Raw genomic sequence first — 25,711 nt, forward strand, 5'->3', positions numbered from 1 at the left:
AGAGAGAGGGATGGACTGGGAGTTTGGGGTTAGCAGATGCAAACTATTATATTTAGAATGGATAAACAAGGTCCTACTGTATAGCACAGGGGACTATATCCAATCTCCTGGGATAAACCATAATGGAAAAGAATATAAAAAAAAGAATGTATATATGTGTATAACTGAGTCACTCTGCTTTACAGCAGAAATTAGCACAGCACTGCAAATCAACTATACATCAATTAAAAAAAAACTCATTTCAACTCAAGAACTAAAACATCACCGATACTATTTCATTTGTTCATTTGTTCCTTCTTGCCTTCCTATCCTGCCATCACTCTCACTCTGAAATCGTAAACATGAATTTTTACATGATCTTTACTTAAAAAACAACAAAAGAGTTTACACAAATATATGTATTCCAACATAATATAGTTTAGATTTCCTTGTTTTTAATCTTTATAAAACTGCATGTAGGCTTCTAAGACTTGCTTTATTTAATCATCACTTTATTCTCAGGTCATTCTCACTGCCAAATAAAATTACAAAACCCACAATTTATTTTTTATTCTCTTGTCAGCGAACATTTGGGTGGTTTCAAACAGGGCTGCCTTGAACATTCCCACACACGTACTCTTGTGCACAAATGCAAGAATTTCTCTAAGGTATGTATGTAGAAGTAGAATGGTTAGGTTTTAGAGTACACAGATGCTTAACCTTACAAGATAATGCCAAATTGCTTTCCAAAGTTTATTAGTTTACAACCCCACCTTTAGATATCTTCTTGATGTACATCTTCTTCATTGGTATTGCATATTTCTTAATTTTTCAATCTGTCAGATGAAATATTATTCATTGTGGTCTTAATTAGTTGATCACTTGAAATTAAACATATTTTCATGTGTTTCATGTGTTTAAGGGTACCTGGTTTCTGTCTTTTGCTCATTTTTTTACAGGACATTGATGAATAGAAGTAGTGATAATAGGTATCCTTGTCATGTTCCTGATTTTTAATGTATGCAACCTCACCATGATGCATTGTCCTTTTTTACATAATGTTGAATTCAGTTCATCAATAATGGTTTTGACTTTCAGATCTGTCTTAATAAGTGCTTTTAGTCTGTAATTTTCTTTTGTCCTACCAAATGTGTCTGGTTCTAGTATCAATAAAAGCTATACAGGCCTCACAAAATGAGCTGAAGAGTATTCCCTCATTATATATTCTTTGGAAGAGTTTGTATAATATGTTGAAATAGTATGGTCGTTGAAAGAGTAAAACATCTGTAAACATGAGCTAGATGTTCTTTATCAAAATTTTTAAAAGTATTTTCTATTCAATACTATTAAGTCCATGTAGCTTGTGTATTTCTTCTTCAGCCAATTTAAGGAAATGGCACTTTTCTAGACCTTGGTCTATTTTGTCTGTTTTCATACATTAAGATGCTCCTGGTAGTCTCTTATCATTTTCATCTCTGCTGTGGGTTAGGACCCATTTTTCAATCTTTATATTGTTTACTTTAGCCCTGTTTTCTTCTTGTTCAAATATGCCAATTTGTTTTGTCATGAAAACAACTTTGACATTGTGATTCTATGTTTTCTAATTCATTGATTTCTTTCCTTTCCTCTGACTCCTTGCTTCTATACTGTGTTTATTCTGTTGTCCTTTTCCTAAGTTATACACTTAGCCTTTAATTTAAGCATTTAAAACCATTCCCCTCTAAGCGCTCTTTCTGTTGCATCACCCAATTTTTCCAAATGTAGTATTTATAATTAGGTACTAATTATGTATTTTTTTCATCTATGAAGTTTTTTTAAACTTGTAAAACCATGATTAAAAAAAATTAACCTAAGTTCTTTCTTATTATTTAATACTAATTTTTTGAAATTTATTGTAACTTACTTCATGCCTAATACATGGTCAATTTTTGCTAATATACAATGCTTAAGAATATTCTGTTGATTATTCTAAATATGTTCATCGAATCAGCATTGTTAATTCCATTATTCAAAACTGTGTTTTCATTCATTTTTTGTCTAGTTGATTTATTAGTAATTGAGAGCTGTTAAAATCACCCACTGCTATTCAATTTGTTGGTTCAGCCCTAGAGTTTATACGTTTTGAGGCCATTTTATAAAGCATATACAAATCTAAAATTGTATATATTCCTAATAAATTGATCCTTTTACCATTATTTAGTGGTCTTCTCCATCTTTAATAATACTATAATAAAGTCTAATTTTGAGTTGATAGCACCAAAGCTACATAAGTTTTCTTTTGCTATTTGCCTAGTGCATTTTTTTATCCTTTAAAAAATCCCACATCAGCCTATAGCTGATTTTTAAAAAACTGAATCAATGTTTTTAACTGGGTTTAGCCTATTCATAGTTATTTTAATTATTTGACTTGTTACTATTTATCTTACTAATTTTGTACTTCCCCCACCCCTAATTTCTTTCCCTTTTTTTTGTATTGAGGTATTGTCTTCTTATTCCATATTTTTAACTTTTTTCTTTGGAATGATTCATCCCATATCTATTATTTAGCAGTTACACTTGAAATTTTACTACACATATTTAACATAATTTCAAAGTTAAACAGTACCTTAACCCATTTTCTGAATAATAAAACACTTCAGAACACTTTAATTCTAATCACCCCCCCCATCTTATAAGCTACTGTCCAGTTTTTCAATTATACCCTATTTTAAAAGTCCACATTAATGTTGCATAAAATGTTTATTTAGTTTTATTTAGTTACAATCTTGCTTCTTATAAACACTTCTTTCATTATGATTGTTTTATACAAACAACACTTTTGATTTACATGTTTTTCATTTATTTGCTTACTAGTTCTTCAATTTCAGATCATCCTTTTGGAATTATTTTCCTTCTTGAAGATAATCCTTTTGCAATTTCTTTAAAGAAGTTCCACTGATGGTAAAATCTGTTTTTCACTTGAATATGTATTTATTTCAGTTTTGCTTCATACAGATTCCAAGTTGACAATTGTTTTTCTCAGAATTTTGAAGGCACTATTCTACCACCTTTGGAGTACATTGTTGCTGTTGAGAAGCTTTCTGAAGTATCTGTCTTGCCTTCACTGATAATCTTTTTCCCCCTTTGATTGCTTTAAGAATCCTCTGTTTGGTATCTCACAGTTATACTACACTGGGTTTAGGCTTGGATTTTATCTATATATGCTTGGGATACACTGTGCTTCCTGAACTTATGAATTCGTGTTTTTCCAACAAATGTGGAAAATTCTGTTATCTCTTCAAATATTGCCACTCCTCCATCCTCTCTATTCTCTTCTGCTGGTACTTCTAGTATTCATAATTCTTCCTTCTATATCTCTTATCTTTTCCTTAATATTTATATTTTCTAACACCTTGTTTCTCCTGGCTGCACATTGGATAATTTCCTTATATCTAGCTTCCAGTTTATGTATTGTCTCTTCAGCTGAGTCTAATATGATATTCAACATGTCTAAGGGTTTTTCTTTTTTTAAATTGCAAGTAACATATTTCTCATCAAGCAGTTCCACTTGTTTCTTTTTCAGATCAGTCTGTGGTTCCATCCTTCATGTATGTTGATGATAAGACCTTGGAAAATTGAGTCCAAAGTTTATATCTACAGGTTCTTTCTCAAGCTAGCTAGTTTCAACTTGCACCTGGTGATCTCCAGCCATGAATAATACTGCTTATCTTAATCTATGGGAATCTGGGGCCTATATCTTGTTTCTGCCAGGAACTATAGGGTATTACAAACTGAGGCCCACTTCAACTGTCCTGGATGGGACATCTCAGATTCAGATTTATCTCCTTGTTTCTGGTCTAAGGAAAACTGCATATGGCAGTGCTGCAATTGGTATTTGTCACCCAGGCAACCACTGCCAACCTTATGCTTAATATAGTTTTCATAATTTCCATATCAAAATGTGTTCCATTGTCAGGGAGAAAAAATAGAGGTGTAGTTCTTGGAGATTTCCCCTACTTTCTTTGAGCCTATTAATGTATTCAAAAGGAGACTGTATTCAGGATCTAGCTGTTTTGCAGGACCTAATATATTACTGGAAGCAAAAGTCTTATTTAATATATTAGGTTATGATATACTAACCAGAGAAAGCTCATGATTTATGACAATCCTTGCTGATTCAAGAGGTCTGGAGAGGTTTCCTACCCCTCAAATGGAACTCAATCAGTATTTTGGAATCAGTATAGAAAGGTCCTAAACTATGAACTTATCCAATAAGTTTTTGCCCCACTTTGCAGAAATTTCTATTGTTCTATTACTAATATATTCAGTCAACCCTGACTATTCAAATTTCCAATGTCCTGATCAATATGTGGTTCAGGTCAACAGGACTAAAATCTATGAAAATAAACCATGATTTTGAACATTTTAAAAAATAGATAATAACGATTTGTTACATGCAACTTCCATCTAGATTCATAACTTTATTCTTGGAAGCCTGAGCCACCTATAATATAAGCAGGGCTAAAGAAGGCAGCTGGTGATTTCATTTTAGTCAGAAACACACCTAATAGGCATTATGGCAGCAGATCTGACTGCTATTGTCTTAGACGCAGATGGATTGTTTGCATCATTATTATTCATAATTGTTGGTCAGTGTTCTCTGGATGATCAGGAAGCTCTTTGTGCCTCACCCTAATCACTGAAGTAATGAAAGGAGATACCCGCAGCAAGGGCTGCAACTGCAAATGCTGCAATCACACCTAAAAGTAAAACAAACACAAAACAAATGGAAATGGAATGAGCAAAAGAAAGGCTTAAGTGATCCTAGGCTTTGAAATGTCGGTAACTGATGGGCCTAAACAACAAGAACAACATACACACACAAATACATATACTTACACACACACATATACAGGCATGAAAAGCCAGCAAAGTCTTAGAGGAAAATATAGCAATAGGTTGAAAATTATATTTTACAAAGTTGGACTGGTAATCATATACTTCACCACCTTCATTAACACCTTAAAATAAAAAATTATCTTTCTTATACATGAGTGCACTCACACACATCTAAGAGACAAACTAATACATACTTAAAAAGGCTTCTATAAATATTTATATTGACATTTCAGCTGTCTCATGCTACTTAGCTTAAACCAAAAAGACATCTCCAATGGGCAGGAGTCCTCAGTAATTACCATGCGAAGTCATTTATATAGCTATTGAAAACTACAGAAACTAAAATCTAAGAATTATTAAGCTTGGGTTGGTAACTTTTAATTTTTTTTCCTGAGTATTTTAAGTTAAAAAACAACAACAAAAAGAAAACTGACCAGAGTAGGCCAGACACACACACACACACACACACACACACACACTTAGGTACAAAGAATTTAGGTAATTAACTTAACTTATGAGTAACTGACATGAAAAATAACCAAAGTTTCTGGCTTCTCTCAGTCAGTCAAAAATCTTAATGCTTATAAAGCATTTCTCAAATTGGCATTCAACTAAACAACAGTCTACATGTTCTTTGATCAATAAGTCTGAAAAATGTTAAAGTGACTGCCACACTTCTTGGAGCCTTTAAAATACTAAAATACATTAGAATTTCCAGACTTGAATTTGACTTTTTTCATAGAGCACCTATCAAAATCTTCCACAATAGCAATCCTGGGAACACCAGCTTGGAAAACACTGGCCCTACTATACTAATTGATTCCCAAAACTCAACATGTGTTTCTTCTAAAAACACCAAAACATTTAATAGGAAGTGTCACCTTTTAGGGCACTTGAGACAATGCTTTATTTATAAATCTTTCTATCTCTCAGGGCGTACCGCTTTCTATAATATTCAATAAATACTAGCTTAATCTAGCTCTTTTAAGAAATGAAATGAAAATAATTTTAAAGTAACAAGAAAACTCAAATCCAAAATGCCATCTTTTCAATGTTATAGAAGAAATATAATACCTATGTTTTGCTGAATTTTCAACACTATTGTAGTTTTAATTGGCTGTTTTGGTGGTTCATCATCTGTGTTGTCCAATGAAGCTTCAGTATTCATAGAGGAACTTACACAGGCTGCAAGAGGATAATAAAAATAAATCCTAAATAAAATAAGAATAATTACTGCTTAAAAATGAGTTTTAAAGAACATTATAAAAAACACACAGTGAATTCCACTTTCCTTCAACTTGACTTTTTTTTTTTCAACTTGACTTTTTAAACTTGCTCTTTATCAAATGCAGGCGAATTAAATTTCATGGACTATATATCAAACTGATGTACTTTTTAAAATTCTTTATGGGGACTTCCCTGGTAGCGCAGTGGTTAAGAATCCACCTGACAATGCAGAGGACATGGGTTCGAGCCCCGGGCCAGGAAGATCCCACATGCCGCACAGCAACTAGCCCTGTGTGCCACAACTACTGAGCCTGCACTCTAGAGCCCGCGAGCCACAACTACTGAGCCCACGTGCCACAACTACTGAGGCACGCGCAGCTAGAGCCTGTGCTCTGCAACAAGAGAAGCCACCGTAATGAGAAGCCTGCGCACCACAACGAAGAGTAGCCCCCACTCTCCACAACTAGAGAAAGCCTGCGCCCAGCAACGAAGACCAAATGTAGCCAAAAATAAATAAAATTTTAAAAAAAGAAAAGAACGATTCAATTCATTGACCTCAGCTTCTATCTTAAAAAAAATACTTTATGTACTTTTATAACTGATCAAAACCAAGGAGCCACAGAGCCAGTTCTGAATGACTCCCACAAATTATAATCTGATTACTATATGGTAGTGGAGATAAATGATACCAAAAATCAAACTAGATAGGAAAGGGTAAATTTTGCTCTTAATTGGGATTAATTTATAATATTCTTATTGATGGTTTTGGCAATTAATAATTTTAAGTAATCAGTAATAATAAAAGTAGGGATCAGCAAACTGTAGCCATGGGCCAAAGTGCAGCCCATGGGCCAGACCTTACATGCTCTGCAAAGCCTAAAATATTTACTATTTAGCCCTATACAGAAAAAGTTTGCTGACTCTTGATCTAACCTGAATTACATAAGCAAACTGGGACCATAAGTTTGACCTTAAAACAATTCAATGTTAAGCAAAGTAAGTACATTATCTCATTTATAGTTGGAAAATAAAACCTGGGACATTAAGTGCGTATTTGAGGGTCATAGGCAACAGAATGAGGATTCAAATACAAGTTCTCTTTCTACTTCATTATGGTGACAATAATTTGCATAGGTTAGCCAAGCTGAATTTATTTAACACTGACTAAAAGTGTCTGAACTGAAAACATCCTTAGGGATCACACAGACCAATGGTTTTCTTTTTTTAAACTAGTGCTAGAAAATCTGACAGAAAATCCCAGTATGTAAAACAGATGAAAGCAGAATTACTCTGGTTGAAGCAGGGATGAAGGACTCCTGGAGTCATACTCCCTCCTTCCCCTAAGAGGTGACAGCAGAGTGCTGTTCTATAGAACTCAAGGGAACTATGTTTGAAAACAACTGCAGTTGATACTTAAACAACATGGGTTTGAACTGCATGGATCCACTTACTCATACGCAAATTTTTTTCCACTAAATACATACTATATGATCCATGGTTGGTTGAATCCATGGATGGGGAACTGCCCATACGGATAGCCAACTGAAGCTGTATGTGGATTTTCAACTGCGTGAGGGTCAGTGCCCCTAACCCCCATGTTGTTCAAGGGTTAACTGAACTTCATGTTGATCCCTTTATTTACAAAGAAGAGAAGAGAACCCCAGAGTGACACAGTAAATACTACTGTTTAAATTCAAAGTAAAATAGCTTATTGCTTGGATTTAAAATATCTTTTATAGACATCTTTGTATACCAACATACTGGCACATGCAGATGTGCTCACAAGGATGACACATAACTTACTGAAATAATTAACTGTGGTACCAAAATGGATGAAAAAAATTTGCCTGCTTCTCATCAGTTTCCCATGAAGTTTGCCATTTTGAGAAATAATCCTTAGTAGTCACCTCATTAGAATCAAGGTAAAACTGTTCTTTTTTTCCCTCTTTGAGCATATGACTAAAGTACTTTAAAAACAAACACAAAACGTTCTTCTCTTTTGTTCTACTCCCATATCAAACTAGTCACAAAGGCCAACAAATTCTCATGAACTGTCTCCAGAATTATTCAGTCTTCCATATTTCTACAGCATCCAGTTTTCTCGGGGGCTGTAACACTTTACTTCTAGAATACATTAGCCCACCAGCTTAAAATTTCCCCTAACTTCATCCATATGTCTAAAAGTTGAATGGAGAGTACAATTTTATTCATTTTAAAAACATACACTCACACACACACAGAACTTCGGCTTTTTCTTTTAGCAAATATCACTGCTAAAAAGCTTTTTCTTTGGGCCACTAAAATCCTTATCTCAGATAAAAACAAAAATAATGGATGAAACATGAATTATACCTATTTGCTACAGGAAATTTTTTACTTTTTTACTTGAGTACCTATAGATAAAGAGCACAAAAATGGTTTTATTTGTCATGTCATATTACTCACACATTTAATACTAATTTGTTATTTGTGAAGAAGAGCATGCTCTAAGAGGTCAAGTCCTCTGTATAAACAATTTACTTCTATTAAAAAAAGACATTCCACTGCTCTGCTATTTCCATTTTAAAATCTGTCATTCAGGGGGCTTCCCTGGTGGCACAGTGGTTGAGAGTCTACCTGCCAATGCAGGGGACACGGGTTCGAGCCCTGGTCTGGGAGGATCCCACATGCCGCGGAGCAACTGGGCCCGTGAGCCACAACTGCTGAGCCTGCGCGTCTGGAGCCTGTGCTCCGCAACGAGAGGCCCCGACAGTGAGAGGCCTGCGCATTGCGATGAAGAGTGGCCCCTGCTCGCCGCAACTAGAGAAAGCCCTCGCACAGAAACGAAGACCAAACACAGCCATAAGTAAATAAATAAATAAATAAATAAATAAATAAATAAAATCTGTCATTCAAAATCATATTGATTTGATACAAAGCTGAGACAATTTTACTGAAGCAGAGCGTTTTTCAAGGATGAATAAATCCTTACCATAACAATTTGTTTGTCTGTTTTTGGTGCGGCCATGAAGAACTTAATTCAAACCTCAGATACTGTCATTTTTACCAATACCTTAACGTCCTCTGAACTTTAAATGCAAAGGACATGAGATTCAATAGGAAATTAGATCTTAACCATTCCTTAAAACCAGGTAATTTTAACTGCAGACAAATCTCAAATTATTCATGTAAGAAACCAACCTTTCTTAAGCAACTGTCAACAAAGGAGAAGACAAGGGCCATGATGAATGCATGTTAAATTGTATATATATTCAATTTCATTCCAAGCTGCTGATAGGTAGGACTATTTAGAAGCTTAAAATGAAATGCTAGCACTTGAACTCCTTAGTTAGGTGTCATCTTCCAGATCCCTAAATCCTAAGTTAATGAGGTTTCACTAGTCAGTGATTTAGCCATTAAAATACATCTTCAGCATTACTTTTTTTCCTTTATAATTAAATTATCAATGTTTAACCAAGCAATGAAAATTAATTTCACCTCTGATATCAAGACAGAATTGGCAAAGATGGGTTTCACCAGATTTTAAATGTGTGTCTCCAAATTTGCTGAAACTGTGGATAAAGTACATCTGAATTATTAAGTTAATATCTACCAGGAGATGACTAATACATTTAAGAAATTTTAAAGCCACAGTTATCCCTCACCTTAAGTGAGTCATTTTGACAAACAAATTGTTCTTCATTCCTTAAATCATTTTAAAGTATGTTATTTTAAAATACTTACTTGGCAAAATACGTATTTTAAACATAGCAACTACATTACAGAACAGAAATAATTAAATAATCAAGCAAATAGTAACATCAAATACTTGGAAAATAAAGCTTGATACTTATAACAAGTTTAACAATCCTAAATGTACAGTAATTGATTTCAAGTTTGAATTTGAACATTTGAACTCCACTTTTCATTGTTTATTTTACCTGGAAACCCTAATTTCAAATAATTAGGAAAATCTATGCACACTATATAGCATTATTCTTATACTTTAATGTTTTTCATTATAATTCAGAAGGTCCATTATTTAAAAGTTTTATAATAATTCTAGTAAATATCACCTTACATTTATATATCTCTTTCTGTTTAGAAAGTATTTTCTCTAATATTTTTACTAAATTCTAGTACCAACACCAAAACAATTTGGGGTTCAGAGAGGACTTGTTCAAGGTTACACAGCTGTAAGTGGAAGACCTGGACTCAGCTAAAACATCTTGGTAAAATTATGCATCTAATATTTTTGAATAAATTAATAAATGAAAGAATAAATGAAAAAGTGAACATAATTCTAAACCAACTGAATGTATATGTAAAAGCACTTAATTTTTCTATTAAAATGTTTATGCTTTTACCCTATCCCATAATTTGGAATGTGTTATTTTGCTACTAAATAACTATATCATTCCTTCTAATTCAATAAATACTTGATGAAGCAAAAATAATATAATTCTAGACAAGTCCTATTCTTGGCCACAATAAATCTGATGCCAATGTTCAATTCCTAAACAGCTTAGAGTTACTTTTACTGTATTCATCCTTGAAAATGAACTCAAATGTTACCTGGGGCTTCCCTGGTGGCGCAGTGGTTGGGAGTCCACCTGTCAATGCAGGGGACACGGGTTCGAGCCCTGGTCTGGGAGGATCCCACATGCTGCGGAGCAACTAAGCCCGTGTGCCACGGCTACTGAGCCTGCGCTCTGGAGCCTGCGTGCCACAACTACTGAAGCCTGTGCGCCTAGAGCCCGTGCTCCGCAACAAGAGAAGCCACCGCCATGAGAAGCCCGTGCACCACGACGAAGAGTAGCCCCGCTCGCTGCAACCAGAGAAAGCCAGTGCGCAGCAACGAAGACCCAATGCAGCCAAAAATAAATAAATAAATTTATTAAAAAAAAAAAATGTTACCTGCTCTGAATCACTTACAGGGATAATGCCTGTGCTAAATATTCTGATAATTCTCTGTTCATTCCCGTATTATTGAACTAACCTCTAGTTAAAGTGAAATGTAATAGTAATAATAAAGAAAAAATGGAAAGAATTTACTAAAATTTGAAAATACTAATGTCAAATCTTTCTTACTATAGATTACAGGTTATTGCTAACCTACCAACAAAATATTTTTTCTGAATGAATTATTAGCCAAATCACTAGAGACTCTAAAATTATGATCATTAATCTTGATGTTCTTGAGTTCTTAGTTACTCTTTGGACCTTACTACATGCCCTGCAATGATTAATAATGCATACAATTCTATCTTCCAAGTCAGATTATAGGCTTCTTGAGGAAAGGAATCTGGCCATTGATTTGTCATCTATAACACTACCTTGAACAGAGCAAATGCTTAATAAACATCTAACAAATAGACATACTAAATGCTATAAACTAGAATTAATATTTACGGGGCAACAATTAGTGTTACATGTTGTCATATGTTTTTAATGTTCTATATCCCTTAAAACGTTCTGAACTATTGAGCCATAGAGCTATGACCATTATATCCTCTTAAAATCTTCATCATGTTCAGTGTAGTGCACTACACAAACCTTAAAAACCTTATATCTTGCTTGGCATAAGCTTACAATTTTCCAAGCATAAAATAAGTATTAAAAAAAGCTGTGCTATAGTTTCCTAAAAATGACCAATTCAGTATATGTCAGTCAGTTAGGAACAAATATTTATGAATACCTATCATGTTTTAGGCATGGAACTCAGATAGAGAAATAAATACTCTCGAGAAACTTGCAGTCTAATATGAAAAATTAATATTAAACATGCAACTGATGAGTTCAATAATTACAAGAATGGAAACTAATGCAAAAAAGCAGCAAAAAACTATGATTAAGTATAATGGAGGCACCTACCTAGTCTGAGCACATAAAATTATCTACCCAGGTTAAAAAAAAATTCCATTTAGCTCCTTGAAGACAGAATCAGTATCTTATTGAATTTTGGTTCCCAAACCCTAGGACTGACAAAATCAATAATTTGTTCAGTCAACAAATATTTACTGAGTACCTACAATGTGTTAAGGCTAGGTTCTTAGGAAAGTGCTAGAAATGACAGCAGTGAGCAAGAAAGGAAAAGTCCCTTTCCTTGTGAACCTTATGGAAAAATCAATAAATGTTTGCTGAAATGCAATATAAAATTGTTTCATATGGGTTTTAATTTATTAGGTTTTAGTTTTATTTGGGGGAGGTTGTCAAGCAAGGCTGCCATAGTTGCCTCCTTAAGAATGTATTACAGTGGTGAAAGCTACTTGGATTTTTATTTTAATCTGTTTTAGCAATTTAAACAATGGATATTAATCTGTTATTGAGATTAATAACTAACTATTTTTAAAGTATTACTTATAAAGTATTGAATAAAATACAAACTAGTCTATAAATGCTTATGTTTAAAATATGACACAAAATTAAACAAGATAAAAATATTTCAGACAGATGGTAGTCTTAAAAAAATCTAAATGAAATCTCTCTCTTCCTATTCTTTTATATCTGATTTTTAAAGTAAGTTGTGAATGGGGCAAGTTTTGCATACAGTGCTTCCCTTAGTCATACTTAATTCAGCAATGTAATATGCACTAAAAGTGTGACAAATAATTCAAAAGAATATGAAAACTACATATGATAACAGATCCAAGCTTCTAGCCAACAAGTGAGAAATTACACTGACATAAGATGAAATTAAATGAGGATGATGTAACATCATTTATTTAAGTTAAAAAAATTGTTTTAAATGATGGAATTAAGAGGGCTAGGCTAAAATAAGTACCTAGATCATGGAAAGTAATAACCCTATAGTCTGTCCTGGTTAAGTGTCACAAAAAGGCAGTAAAACAAAACTGTCGGAAAAAAAGCAGACTCTAAAACCAAACTGCCTACGTTTAAATTCCAGCTCCACCATTTATTAGCTATGTAACCCTGAAAAAATTACTTGACCTTTCTGAGCCTCAATTCTTTATTGGGAAAACTGAGCTAACAATAGTATAATAATCATTATAGGGTTCTTATAAGGACTAAATGATTTAGCATCTGTAAGGCTCTTAAAACGGTGCCCGGCACATAGCAGGTTCTATAAAAACAATAGCTAATATTATTGGAGTATTAGGTTCAATTCAGGGTAACATATCTCAGGAAAGGCAAGCCAGACTATACTGATATTTTAAAAAGCAGTTTTTAATCCTTCTTAGGTCACCAACCCTTTGAAAGCTATAGATCTTTCCCCCAGGAAAACATTATACAATTATGTTCAAGCGGTTTAGGGATCTCCTGATAGCCAACTATGACCCCAAAATTTTGGACACCACAGGTTAAAAATGTCTAATCTAAAGAAAGGTAAATAAGGTGGTAAGGAAAAATGAGGTCTAGAAACTGTAATAATGAGAACAGTTAAAGGTATATGGGAGTATTTGGCTTTGAAATATTTAGAACATGACAACTGCCCTCAATTTAAACTTAAAGCAAGGCCTCAATAAAGAAGCAGTACAGTTGACACTTGAAAAACATGGGTTTGAAATGCACAGGTCTACTTATACTTGGATTTTTTTCAATAAATACATACTACAGTACTACACAATCCACAGTTGGCTGAATCTGTGGATGCAGAACTGCAGATATGGAGGGCCAACTGCAAAATTATACATGAATTTTCGACCACATGGAAGTCAGTACCCCTAGCTCCTGTATTGTTCAAGTGTCAACTGTACTCATGTTTAATTGCTCCAGATTACTGAAAAAGTAGAGGTTTCAGGAAGGCAGACTGGAATTCAGAATAAGGAAGAAAAAAGTCTAAATACCCATAGATTTCAGTATTATATGAAAGAGGATGAACCAGGTCAACTCTAATGATCCCACGTAAAACTAATTCAAGTTATCAACAACAGAGTTGGTCAAGAACTACTGTTAGGCACTAGTGACAGAAGTAAACAAAAGCAAACAAAAATCTCTGCCCTCATGACTCTAAGATTAGTTGGAAGAAACAGCGTAGTCGCTAATCTGGAAAAACATATTTCACAAAGTAGCAAACATTTCTACCAGTCTACTCCAAAATCTATTACTTAGAGAATATTCTATAGCTATACCTTTAAAAATATTAGTTTTCAGGGGACTGAAACATAGCTGCAGCTTTAACATCTTTTACTGAGCAATTTAGAGGGTTTTTTTTTTTCCCCTTTAAAACAAACTTACTATTCCACATGATTAATATGAACTTGGAGCTGTTGAAAAAACAAGCCTGGTGATCTCCAACTAACCTGAGGCTTTACTGACAGATTTGAAATTCACCAACCAAATACTTACTTGATTCACCATAGAAACAACAGGACTCAATCACTCTACTCTTGTGGGGAATGGGAATTAGTTAAGCAATAGAAGAATAACTAAGAAATCAGAATTAGAAAAAGCACTTAAAAATGGTTATATTCAAATTTCATAAACATTTATATTCAGAAGTAACCTAAAGACTTTCTACTATGATATCAGAAATTTCAAGACTGATAAATGTCTAGATACTCAAGTATTTATGGATACTTGCAAATAACTACTTTTACCACATATTTTTAAAATGTTTCAGGAAGACTGTCAAACACATTTATTTATAGACACGTTTTCATATCCTACTCTCACTAGAAACAAAAACAAAGCAAAGCAAAGCAAAACAAAAAAAAACCTTTTAAAAGGTAAGATGAAATATGAAAGTAATGGTTAGGGGAAGAATATGTGTACACAATTACATAGTATGGCAAATCTATGCTCTGTAAAAATAATCTTGATCTAATTTTTGGAACTGCCCATTTTAGCTTAGTATCCCAATTATATGAAGGGGACAGGAAAATAACAGCAAATCATATGGAGATGTTTAATAAAGTGTTTAAAAAAACTTCTGTAACCTGATGCTTAACCAAATAATTAAAATAACAGATTTTGAGAAAACTTCTCTTATAATAAAAGAAATCCCTTAAAGCTATATATTTCTACCTGTTTAAGACTGAACTTGTTTTATGAAGATCTACTTGCTAGGCTTGGAAAAATCTAAAGTATCTTAAATTTTGGTACAATTTTCCAGAAAAACACTGCATGTTTATAAACTGTGTAGAAAAACAGACACATTTTTAAATGCCTCAAAAGTATCAAAGAGAACTAGCTTTAAGAAAATCTAAAGACATGATACTTAAACTAGATGTCCCATAGGTAACCTCAGCTATAGTCTACTCTGGTTCTTAAATAACCTCATATAATTACCTGTGTTTATTTCCTCTGCAATTTCCAAATCTTCTATTTGAATCATATGATCTAACATCTCTATAAAATGGTCTCTAATTTCTTCAGCTGACTCATCACCAAATTTATAATCACATAACATTACAGTGGATCCCGGAATGGGGACAAAAACTCGGTGAGGGAGGATGTGGAACTCTTTTTCAGAATCTAAAAGGAGAAGAAACAATATCAGTATTTAGACAGGTCTGTCACTGGTATCAGTGATAAATATTGTGTAAGTACATGAAAGCATATGCCAAAATAAATAAAACCTTAAAAGGTCTTTTCATTTTCTAATTGATCTCGCACAAAATTGCTTACTGAATTCTTTAACTCAATACCTAAGGCCTCTGCAAGGGACATAAATGATACTCCCATGAAATATAAACTCACCACTGCCTTCAATGTGAAGACATTGTTGATTATACATTCTTATATTATCCACTGTCCTATGAAGGAATACCTAGGAGATAATTTTGTCTCAGAGTTGTTTTTCTTTGTTTTAACCTTACAAGTACTGAATTTTCTAAACAATTTTTCCCTTTTTCATGCAAGCTTATAGAGCCAAATTAGCGGCTCACCTACATCAAGTGTATAGGTTGTGATAGCATTCATTTCTGTACTAATCTCACCACTGACTTCATCTTACATGATGTAGCCCCCTAATCAAGCATGTGTAGGACATTAAGATACACATTTTCTGTACTAATCTCACCATCAACTCCATCTTGCTTTCTTTTTCATTTTCCCTTTGCCTCGTTCTCATTATTAATACCTACTTTACCTTCTTAACTTGTAATGCCTTTTTGTAAATAGCCTTAAATCATTTTTAGAAAAAATAATCTGGACCTAAGTAAACAATGAATATTTCATTCTTCTTTCAACACACACATTTCGCTCAATTTCTAACATAAACACATAATTATTGTTTGGCTCAAAACCATAACTCTGATGAAGTATCAACAAAGATAGAGATTTTGTGTAAAGAATGACTTTTTTCAGCAATGGATATGATTTAAAAAGCTGCCAATGTACAGACCAAGTAGAAAACCAGGGCTCACTTTAACAGTAACCTACCTTTCCTCATCAAGAAGCAAGTGGTAGCTTTATATAACTGCAAACAGATGACAATGAAGAATGCCTTAAGTGTCATAGGAAATGCCATGACTTAAATATGTGTTCCTGCCAGATTCTGCTTAATATATTGTTTTCAAATGAGAACTGGGAGAATTTTACTCTTTGACCAGACTGCCTCCTAGCTGTAAAATTATATTACTGCAATTTGTCTTATAGCATGTAAACTGTCCACACGTTGATATTAGGAATATAGTATTTTATTTTGGGCCATAGTTTCTTAAAACAGGTTAAGTTCAAAACTTTCAAAGGTGGCCTAAGTGTAATTGGCATGCAAAATTTTAAAACAATTTCAAACTGCATTAATTCTAGGTTTGCCTGAAAAAGAGACAAATATGCTTGCTTATAAAATCAAATGTTAAAGAATTGGTTGCAATGAACTTGTATTACTCATTAAAAAAAAGCGCTTACAATTTTCAAGTTAAAGTTAAATTAAACATTTATTATCTAAATAAGACCAAGTTTTTTAGCTGGTCTGAGGTTTAAAATGGGAGAGGAAAGCTTTAAAAAAAAACATACATCTTAAAAAGTACTCAAAAAAAGAATCCTTTAGGCGAATTCCCATAGCAGAGTATTTTGTTCAAAATTATTTAAATAAGTTCAAAACAGAGAAAAAAATTTAAAGTTAAGCCAATATGATAAGAATTGAGATTTTGCTGGTTAAGTATAGAATCCTAACTCATACTGGAACATTACAGAAAATTTTGTAGAATAGGCAATATCTGAGCTGACTCTTAAAAGATAAACAGACATTTGCATGAAGGGATGAGAAGCGCGATCCAGAGAGTGGAACCATGACTACAGGCAAAGAGGAATATAAATGTTCTGAGAGGACAGGCAGTATGGATGGATGTGGATGTAGGGATGGAAGAAGGTAAGAAATTTCATAGTTGATGACCTCAGTTTTCACAATGAGTATGTCATCTACTGAGAGTAAGTTGGGCAGGACTGAATGCAGGCTGATAGAGAATAATGAAGAAAGTCTGGAATACTTCTTAAGGGAAAGAAAAGGGGAAGACCAGAATAAGTAAAAGGACTGACTGGAGTTCATATTTTATTTATTATTATTATTTTTTTACTGTCACCTGAAGTATTAAGTTCTTTCATCTGGATAGCCAGAATTAAAAAACTATGTTTACTTTAAAGATTAAGAATGTAATGTTAGTATGCCCTTTGCAGACTTCCTTATGCATGCAAAAAATATTCTAGTTCAGGTTAATTTCATGGCATGCATTCTAGATTTTACCATATTACAAACCTACAAGATTTTACCAGTATATAAGAAGCATAAGCAAAACAAATATCGTATATTAACACATACATGTGGAACCTAGAAAAATGGTACAGATGAACCAGTTTGCAGGGCAGAAATTGAGACACAGATGTAGAGAACGAACGTATGGACACCAAGGGGGGAAAATGGTGGGGGAGGGGTGGTGGTGGTGGCATGAATTGGGAGATTGGGATTGACATATACACATTAATATGTACAAAATCGATAACTAATAAGGACCTGTTGTATAAAAAAATAAATAAATAAAATTCAAAAAAAAATAATATTGTGCTAGCTATTCTAGGTCTTGTGCCCGTTCATACAAACTTTAGAATCAGTTAGTTGATATCCATAAAATAACTTGCTGAGATTTCAATAGGAATTTCATTGAATCTATAGATCAAGTAGGAAAGAACTGACATCTTAACTATATTGGGTCTTTCAATCCATGAACAAGAAATATCTATCCATTCATTTAGATCTTTGATTTCTTACATCAGAGTTTTATAGTTTTCCATACACAGTTTCTATGTATATTTATTATATTTATACATAAGTTTCATTTTCGGGGTCCTATTGTATTGTATATGTTATTTTTTCATTGCAAATTCCAATTGTTCATTTACATATATAGGAAAACACTGACCTTTGTATATTACCTTGTACGCTGTGATCTTGCTAGGTCACTTATTAAAGAGTTTTTTGTATATTTCTTGTGACTTTTCTAGATAGACAATCACGTTATCTGAAAAGTTTTATTTTTTCCTTCCCTATCTGTATATATTTTGTTTCCTTATTGCACTACCCAGGACTTCCAATAAAATGATGAACAGGGAATTAAAAAAAAAATGTCCTGCTGGGATTTTGATCTGCATTATGTTGAATCTATAGATCAATTTGGAAAAAGTTGACATCTTAATAACATTGAGTCTTCCAATCCATGAGCATGGCATCTTTCTCTAATCATTAGGTCTTTTCTAATTTGTCTTGACAGTGTTTTATAGTTTTCAGTACATAGATCTTATATATATTTTGTTAGATTTATCTCTAAGTATTTTATGGCTATTTGAATGCTATTATAAATGGTATTTAATTTTTAAAAATTTTCCAGTTTTTTCTTACTATAGAGAAATATAATTGAGTTATGTATAGACCTTGTATTCTGGGACCTTGGTAAATTCACTTATTAGTTCTAGTAGTTTTATTTTTAAAGATTCTTTTGGATTTTGTGTGTACACAATCATGTCACCTGAGAATAAAGACACTCATTTCTTCCTTTAAAAAAAAAAAGAAAAGAAAAAAGAAAGATAAGCTAAGTAAAATGAGGACTAAATTTAAGATCTAACAATTGGGTGTATATATACTCAACTTCAAAATTTACATGTTCATATTATTATACTTGCAATATATTTTTTAATCTTGCTATCTTAAGATCTACTAACATGTTGCTGGAATAATTACCCTCTTACTACAGTTCAAAAAATGTATACTTACACTTGGTTCATTTTTGAAATATAAGGCTACATTCCACAAAACCTAAAGTTAAGAAAGTTTAAATACAACCGTTGTTAAGTAATTCTCTTCCTTCAGTACCTCCAACTTAATAGTAACTACTACTTGATGAGGGCTTGGCCTACCAACCTGTATTAGGGACTTTAAAAACATCATCTTCTTTCATCTCACAGGCTCGAAAAATAGCTACTATAATCCCTGTTTTTCACATAAGACAGTGGATGCTTAGACAGGCTAAATTATTCACCTGAAGTCACTCCAGTAGTGTTAGAGTAGACACAGAACCCAAGAACTTCAGTCTTTGCTGTTTCCACCAAACTACACTGCCTATTCTCTCTTCCCACAAGCTCAAAGGCCCCTCAATTATCAGTGAAAATATTTTTTCATTTTGTAAAAATGTAACATTAGATGATAACATTAACTTCTAATATATCAAATTTAACATATAAACAACTGTTATTAGAAGTAATTAATTTTACTGATTGGACGTCAGTAAAAATTTCAAAATACTAATTCACTAAATAGAATACTAGAGCAGTCATTTGATACCCTTTTTATGAAGCATTTGTAATGAAAAGGAATATTTAACTAATGTGTGTGATAAGGTAGATCTTTGGCATTATTGGTGGATATATCCCCATGTCCCAGAAAATCCTAAAATTCACAGTTCAGTTGTAACACATACTGTTACTCAGAAAGTGAAGTAGTGTTTAATACCATGAGAGTTATCACACACAAAGTCAAGCAGCAAAAACAAAGCCACAGAGATGACACTGCTAGACTAACTGGGTGGCTAAGTGACCAGGTTTTACATACTTCACAAAACAAAACTCTCAATCCAATTGCTACAATTTGATTGCAATCTCAATCAAATTCATGTCTCAGCAAAACTATACATTATTAGTGGATGGGTTATTCCACTAATAATAACTTCAGGGTTATTTGTGAAGTACATGAAGGACAGATGTTAAACCTGGAAATTCCAGGTATCTATCATACTAGGAATAGAAAAAAGATTATAATCAGTCCACCAAACCTGATATACGGGCTATTATAACTAAAAGAAGTTAGTTAGCACAGGAGCTATGCTTTTCTCCTATAAAAATAAACATATTCCCTTAACAAGCTAATAACGTATGTTTCAATTATGTACATATTCAACCGTGAATTGCAAATCCACCTGAATAGTAGAAAGGCAGATAAATGTGTAGCTTCAAAAAGCATACTCAATATTATATTTTCTTTTTGAGTAAAATAAAATTTTTCTAATACAAATTACTGAAAAGGTATAAACTGTTCATGTTTCTCAAAAGATGGAATAGTTATAAAAGGTTAAGACACCATGACCCAGCCTTTTTAAAATCTAGTAAAGTCTGTTAGAGAATAGATGAGAAGTATATAAACTAGTACACACACAAAAAAAATAAATTGGAAAGAAAAAGAAAGATCAATTGCATATACACCTATTAAAGACTCTGTTATACATAATGGTCAACACTAATAAATTAATGGCTTTAAAATGGTAACACACACAGTCTCTTCCATAAGTGGTGGTGGGAAAACTGGACAGCTACATGTAAAAGAATGAAATTAGAACACTCCCTAATACCATACACAAAAATAAACTCAAAATGGATTCAAGACCTAAATGTAAGACTGGACACTATAAAACTCTTAGAGGAAAATATAGGAAGAACACTCTTTGACATAAATCACAGCAAGATCTTTTGTGATCCACCTCCTAGAGTAATGGAAATAAAAACAAAAATAAACAAATGACACCTAATGAACCTTAAAAGCTTTTGCACAGCAAAGGAAACCAATAAACAAGATGAAAAGACAACCCTCAGAATGGGATAAAATATTCACAAATGAATCAACGGACAAAGGATTAATCTCCAAAATATATAAACAGCTCATGCAGCTCAATATTGAAGAAACAAACAACCCAATCCAAAAATGGGCAGAAGACCTAAATAGACATTTCTCCAAAGAAGACATACAGATGGCCAAGAAGCACATGAAAAGCTGCTCAACATCACTAATTATCAGAGAAATGCAAATCAAAACTACAATGAGGTACCACCTCACACCGCTCAGAATGGGCTTCATCAGAAAATCTACAAACAACAAATGCTGGAGAGGGTGTGGAGAAGAGGGAACCCTCTTGCACTGCTAGTGGGAATGTAAATTGATACACCCACTACGGAGAACAGTATGGAGGTTCCTTAAAAAACTAAAAATAGAATTACCATATGATCCAGCAATCCCACTACTGGGCATATACCCAGAGAAAACCGTAATTCAAAAAGACACATGCACCCCAATATTCACTGCAGCACTATTTACAATAGCCAGGTCACAGAAGCAACCTAAATGCCCATCGACAGACGAATGGATAAAGAAGTTGTGGTACATATATACAATGGAATATTACGCAGCCATAAAAAGGAACGAAATTGAGTCATTGTTGAGACGTGGATGGATCTAGTGTCTGTCATACAGAGTGAAGAAAGTAAGAAAGAGAAAAACAAATATCGTATATTAACACATGTATGTGGAACCTAGAAAAATGGTAGAGATGAACCGGTTTGCAGGGCAGAAGTTGAGACACAGACATAGAGAACAAACGTATGGACACCAAGGGGGGAAAACCGCGGTGGGGGTGGGGATGGTGGTGTGCTGAATTGGGTGATTGGGATTGACATGTATACACTGATGTGTATAAAATTGATGACTAATAAGAACCTGCAGTATAAAAAAACAAACAAACAAACAAAAAAACAACTACTACTAAACTTTCTTTGGGTTATTTGTATGGAAATATGTTAATATAAATGTTTCAGACATTACATGCAATTTCTAAAAATCTTATATGTTCTGGTATAATGTTATGAGCCATAATTCTAGTTATTTCTTTAAAATGTATATCTCAGAAATAACTAAAAAAAAAATGGTAACACAGCTTATCTATTCTGGCAAAAATTCACACAGAATTTTTCTTTTTAAATCTTCCCTGAAATTATTAAATGTTGACAGATTTACTATTACAAGGTGTTCAACAACTTGTTTTTAGGTGGCAACTGAAAATTTTCATTCAATAAGAAAAGTAAATGATTACATATTGTTTTTAAAAAGATATATGCAGTTAAAAAGATAAAATTATCTATTATATCTTGACATCTTAATATATCAATTGAACACATGCAAAAAAAGTACTTAATATTATACTCATAACTTTTTTTTCTGGAATTTCATTCAAAAGCAGATCCTCAAATAGTATTTCACAACGATCAGCAACTGTATTCAATATATCTCTTTTCATGGCCTATGGAAAACCAAAACAAACCACAATAAGAAATAAAATCCATTTCTTTAAATCTGCATTATTTTATTACCAAAACCTGCCACATAAATGACTTCCCTGTATAATCATGTCCACTAAAATAACTAGTACGTCATTCCATTTGTCCATTTATGTAACAGGCTTATCTATACATTAATAGTTTAACAGCAAATTTACCCAGACTTCATCTAAACAGTAAATTTAAACCAAATAAATGAACAAACTTTTGCATCTGAACAAATAATGCTAGTGGTCCAAATTAGAAAATGCATAACTATGACAAAAGTGCCAGTCATCATTTTTTAAATTTCTAAATTATATTGATTACAGAACAATACCTAATAATTCTTTGTAGGTGTACTTTTCCTGTTATTTAAAAAGTTCAATTTCCCTCAGAAGAAATGATTTCAAATATACTAATATGTTACAACTGTGGAACACTTAATACACTTGTATAATTATCACTTCAAAAAGGTATAAAAATAGACATTCTACATATGAAAATCTTGGGACCAATTACCTGGTACATTTGGACTGCCCAACAGACTGGACTTTTATCAGTTAAAATCAAATGAATAATGATGAAATTTGAGATTGAAAAAAGGTAAAATTTTAAGATTTTTGAATAATTATATTAACATGCTTCTGTTTTTCATATACCAGTTATTCCTTTTTTTTTTTTTTTTACCTGTACAGCATCTTTAACCTTGGGTTTATTGCTATGAATATAAGCTCTGCATTTCACAGCACCCTTAAGGTTTACAGAGCCACTGCAGATCTGGACTGTGGCTGTGGATCTGTGGTCTGAATTCAGAAGCTGAAAGACAAAATCTGTTTAGATTCTAATAGCCAATGACTATTAATTATGTGAAACATTTAAACATTATATATGTGAGTCATTTCATGAAGCAAGAAGGAATTTTTAACTGAACCACGTGTCTGAAAATATTCCCCATAAATTTTTAAAAGGCCTTCATATTTCTCCTTATAAGTTACATGTTATTTTCTGAGTATTTTGAACATACTCTGAAATTAAATACACAACATCTAATTTTTTTCTTACTAATATAACCATCTAAAGTACCAATATTCATTAAACATACATTATTTGCAGATTACTCAGGTAAGTACTATTAAGATGAAAAGATGTAAAAAGAAGATATGATCTAGTAAGAACTATTAAGATGAAAAGATGTAAAAAGAAGATATGATCTAGTAAGAGAAGGTACACTATGCAAGACTTGCACAAAAATAACTGGAATACAAAGCAGGATGTGATAAATATGATAAAATTACAAGCAACATATAGACATTTATTTATACATTTTTAACTCATAACTTTTATAGACTGAAAGTAATGCTATAGGCTTCACAGCAAAAAAAAAGCAAGTCAACTATGCCCGTCACCAGAAAATGATACCAGTGATTGTCATTTTCACCTCACAGACCCATTCTTATTTAATCTAAGTAGGGTTAGTTTATGCTTGGTTTTGAGCTTTTTCACAGACATTTTTAACCTTATCATTTCAATAAGTGCCAAAACAAGGAGAGGATCGAAACTTTGAAAGTACTACTAGAGGCCCATAAAATCACACTGGTACCGAAAATTATGATTAAAAAAAAAATGGACATGGTAAAAATATATGTTCTAAGTGTACCTGAAATAAATATTCAACAATAGGGTCAATTCTGAAGAACAGAAACAAATCATACAACTTGTGACCAGTGCTAACTAACCATGTGCCTAGGCACTAAGAAACAGTCAGGAAGTGATGAGGACAAATGGTGAATCAAAAGACTTGAATATGCAGCCACTGAAAGAGCATGAATAGTCAACGTCTAATGTAATTCAGGCAAAGGCTAAATTTTTTTTAAGAATTTAAACTTAAACACAGTCAAGGTCTTGGTAAAAAATTTGTCACAGACCAAATAAATAGTCCAGAAGATTCCAGGTCCATGCAAAAATGTCAATCATCAAACCAAGCAAAAGGGTGATGATGCTGATACTCTATTTGGAATAAGCCTCTTATGATACTTGTAGAGATCACTGATATATCAATAAGTGGAGTGGAGGAGGAGTAATGGGCTTCTCTCATCCACTAAACAGAACTTTACTATAGAAAAATAATGCTCTATTTTACATACTTAATATCTAACTTACAATACATATTATATAACACATTTATAGCATATATATTATATATGCATAAATTAGAACATTATTTTCCAAATGGACTAGACTATATATATAAAAGACTACACACACACACACACACACACACACACACACACACACACACACACACACCAAGGAGAAGACTTTTTAAAGAATAAAAGGACTGCTTCACTCCTTTTCAGTGGAAATGTATCTGGGCTCTATACAGGTCAACTCGCCTTGGTTTCTTTGGACTTAGGAACAAACTAGCTACTTTGGGAATCTAACCTATTCATAAGTGGAGGAACTTCTGTGATGCTGACATGATATTTTGGAAAAGGAAAGATCCCTCTGGTTATGGAGACCAAATGAAACCTTACCAAAATGGTAACATTTGGGCTAGATCTTCATGTACAGAATAGGAGTTTGACAGTCTGGATGAGAAGGGAAAAAAATGGCACTGGTAAGACAGACGGCTTGGGAAACACACAGAACTTTGAAGGCATAGAAAGCATACCTCTAGAACAGTAAGTTAGAAAATAACAAAAAGGCATGTTGAGGCCCTGAAAAGCCTTAAATTAGACTTTTCTAACTAGTCAATATAGAGCAATTAAGGAATTTTAATCAAGCAAAGTAACACAATCAGTGTCTAACCCTTACACACAATAAATACTAACTGAAAAAAAAAACTAATAAGTAAATGAACAGTGAATGAATGCAAACTGTGATTCAGAAAGGATAATCTGAGGTAATATGCAGGATAGATCAGAAATACGGAAGATATTCCAAGAGATATACAAACAAAGGTATCAAGATTTCGGAGAATGAATCACTTTGGATAAGAATGAATAGATGGAGAGAGACTAGTTAAGAGTTACTTGTGATAAACTAGGTAAAATAATTATGTTGTAAGGCTAATGGCACTGGGACTACAAGGAAAATAAAAGAGGTGCTATGC

The 25,711-nt window shown here is 33.0% G+C and overlaps 1 protein-coding gene across 3 annotated transcripts in view; it reads right to left on the reverse strand.

Moving 5' to 3' along the window:
- Nucleotides 1-2,699: 2,699 nt before the first annotated feature.
- ODR4 (odr-4 GPCR localization factor homolog) overlaps nucleotides 2,700-25,711 on the reverse strand; it is a 40,441-nt gene continuing 17,429 nt past the window's right edge. For all 3 annotated transcript variants that reach the window (XM_030873028.3, XM_060295359.2, XM_030873029.3), the window contains 5 exons: nucleotides 23,287-23,415; nucleotides 22,490-22,580; nucleotides 15,316-15,501; nucleotides 5,932-6,042; nucleotides 2,700-4,718 (listed from right to left, as the gene is read on the reverse strand). In XM_030873028.3, coding sequence (XP_030728888.1) covers nucleotides 4,651-4,718; nucleotides 5,932-6,042; nucleotides 15,316-15,501; nucleotides 22,490-22,580; nucleotides 23,287-23,415 — 585 coding nt within the window. In that variant the 3' untranslated portion in view covers nucleotides 2,700-4,650. The remainder of the gene's footprint in view (nucleotides 4,719-5,931; nucleotides 6,043-15,315; nucleotides 15,502-22,489; nucleotides 22,581-23,286; nucleotides 23,416-25,711) is intronic.

This window comes from Globicephala melas, chromosome 1 (genome assembly GCF_963455315.2).
Source record: "Globicephala melas chromosome 1, mGloMel1.2, whole genome shotgun sequence".
NCBI lineage: Eukaryota > Metazoa > Chordata > Mammalia > Artiodactyla > Delphinidae > Globicephala > Globicephala melas.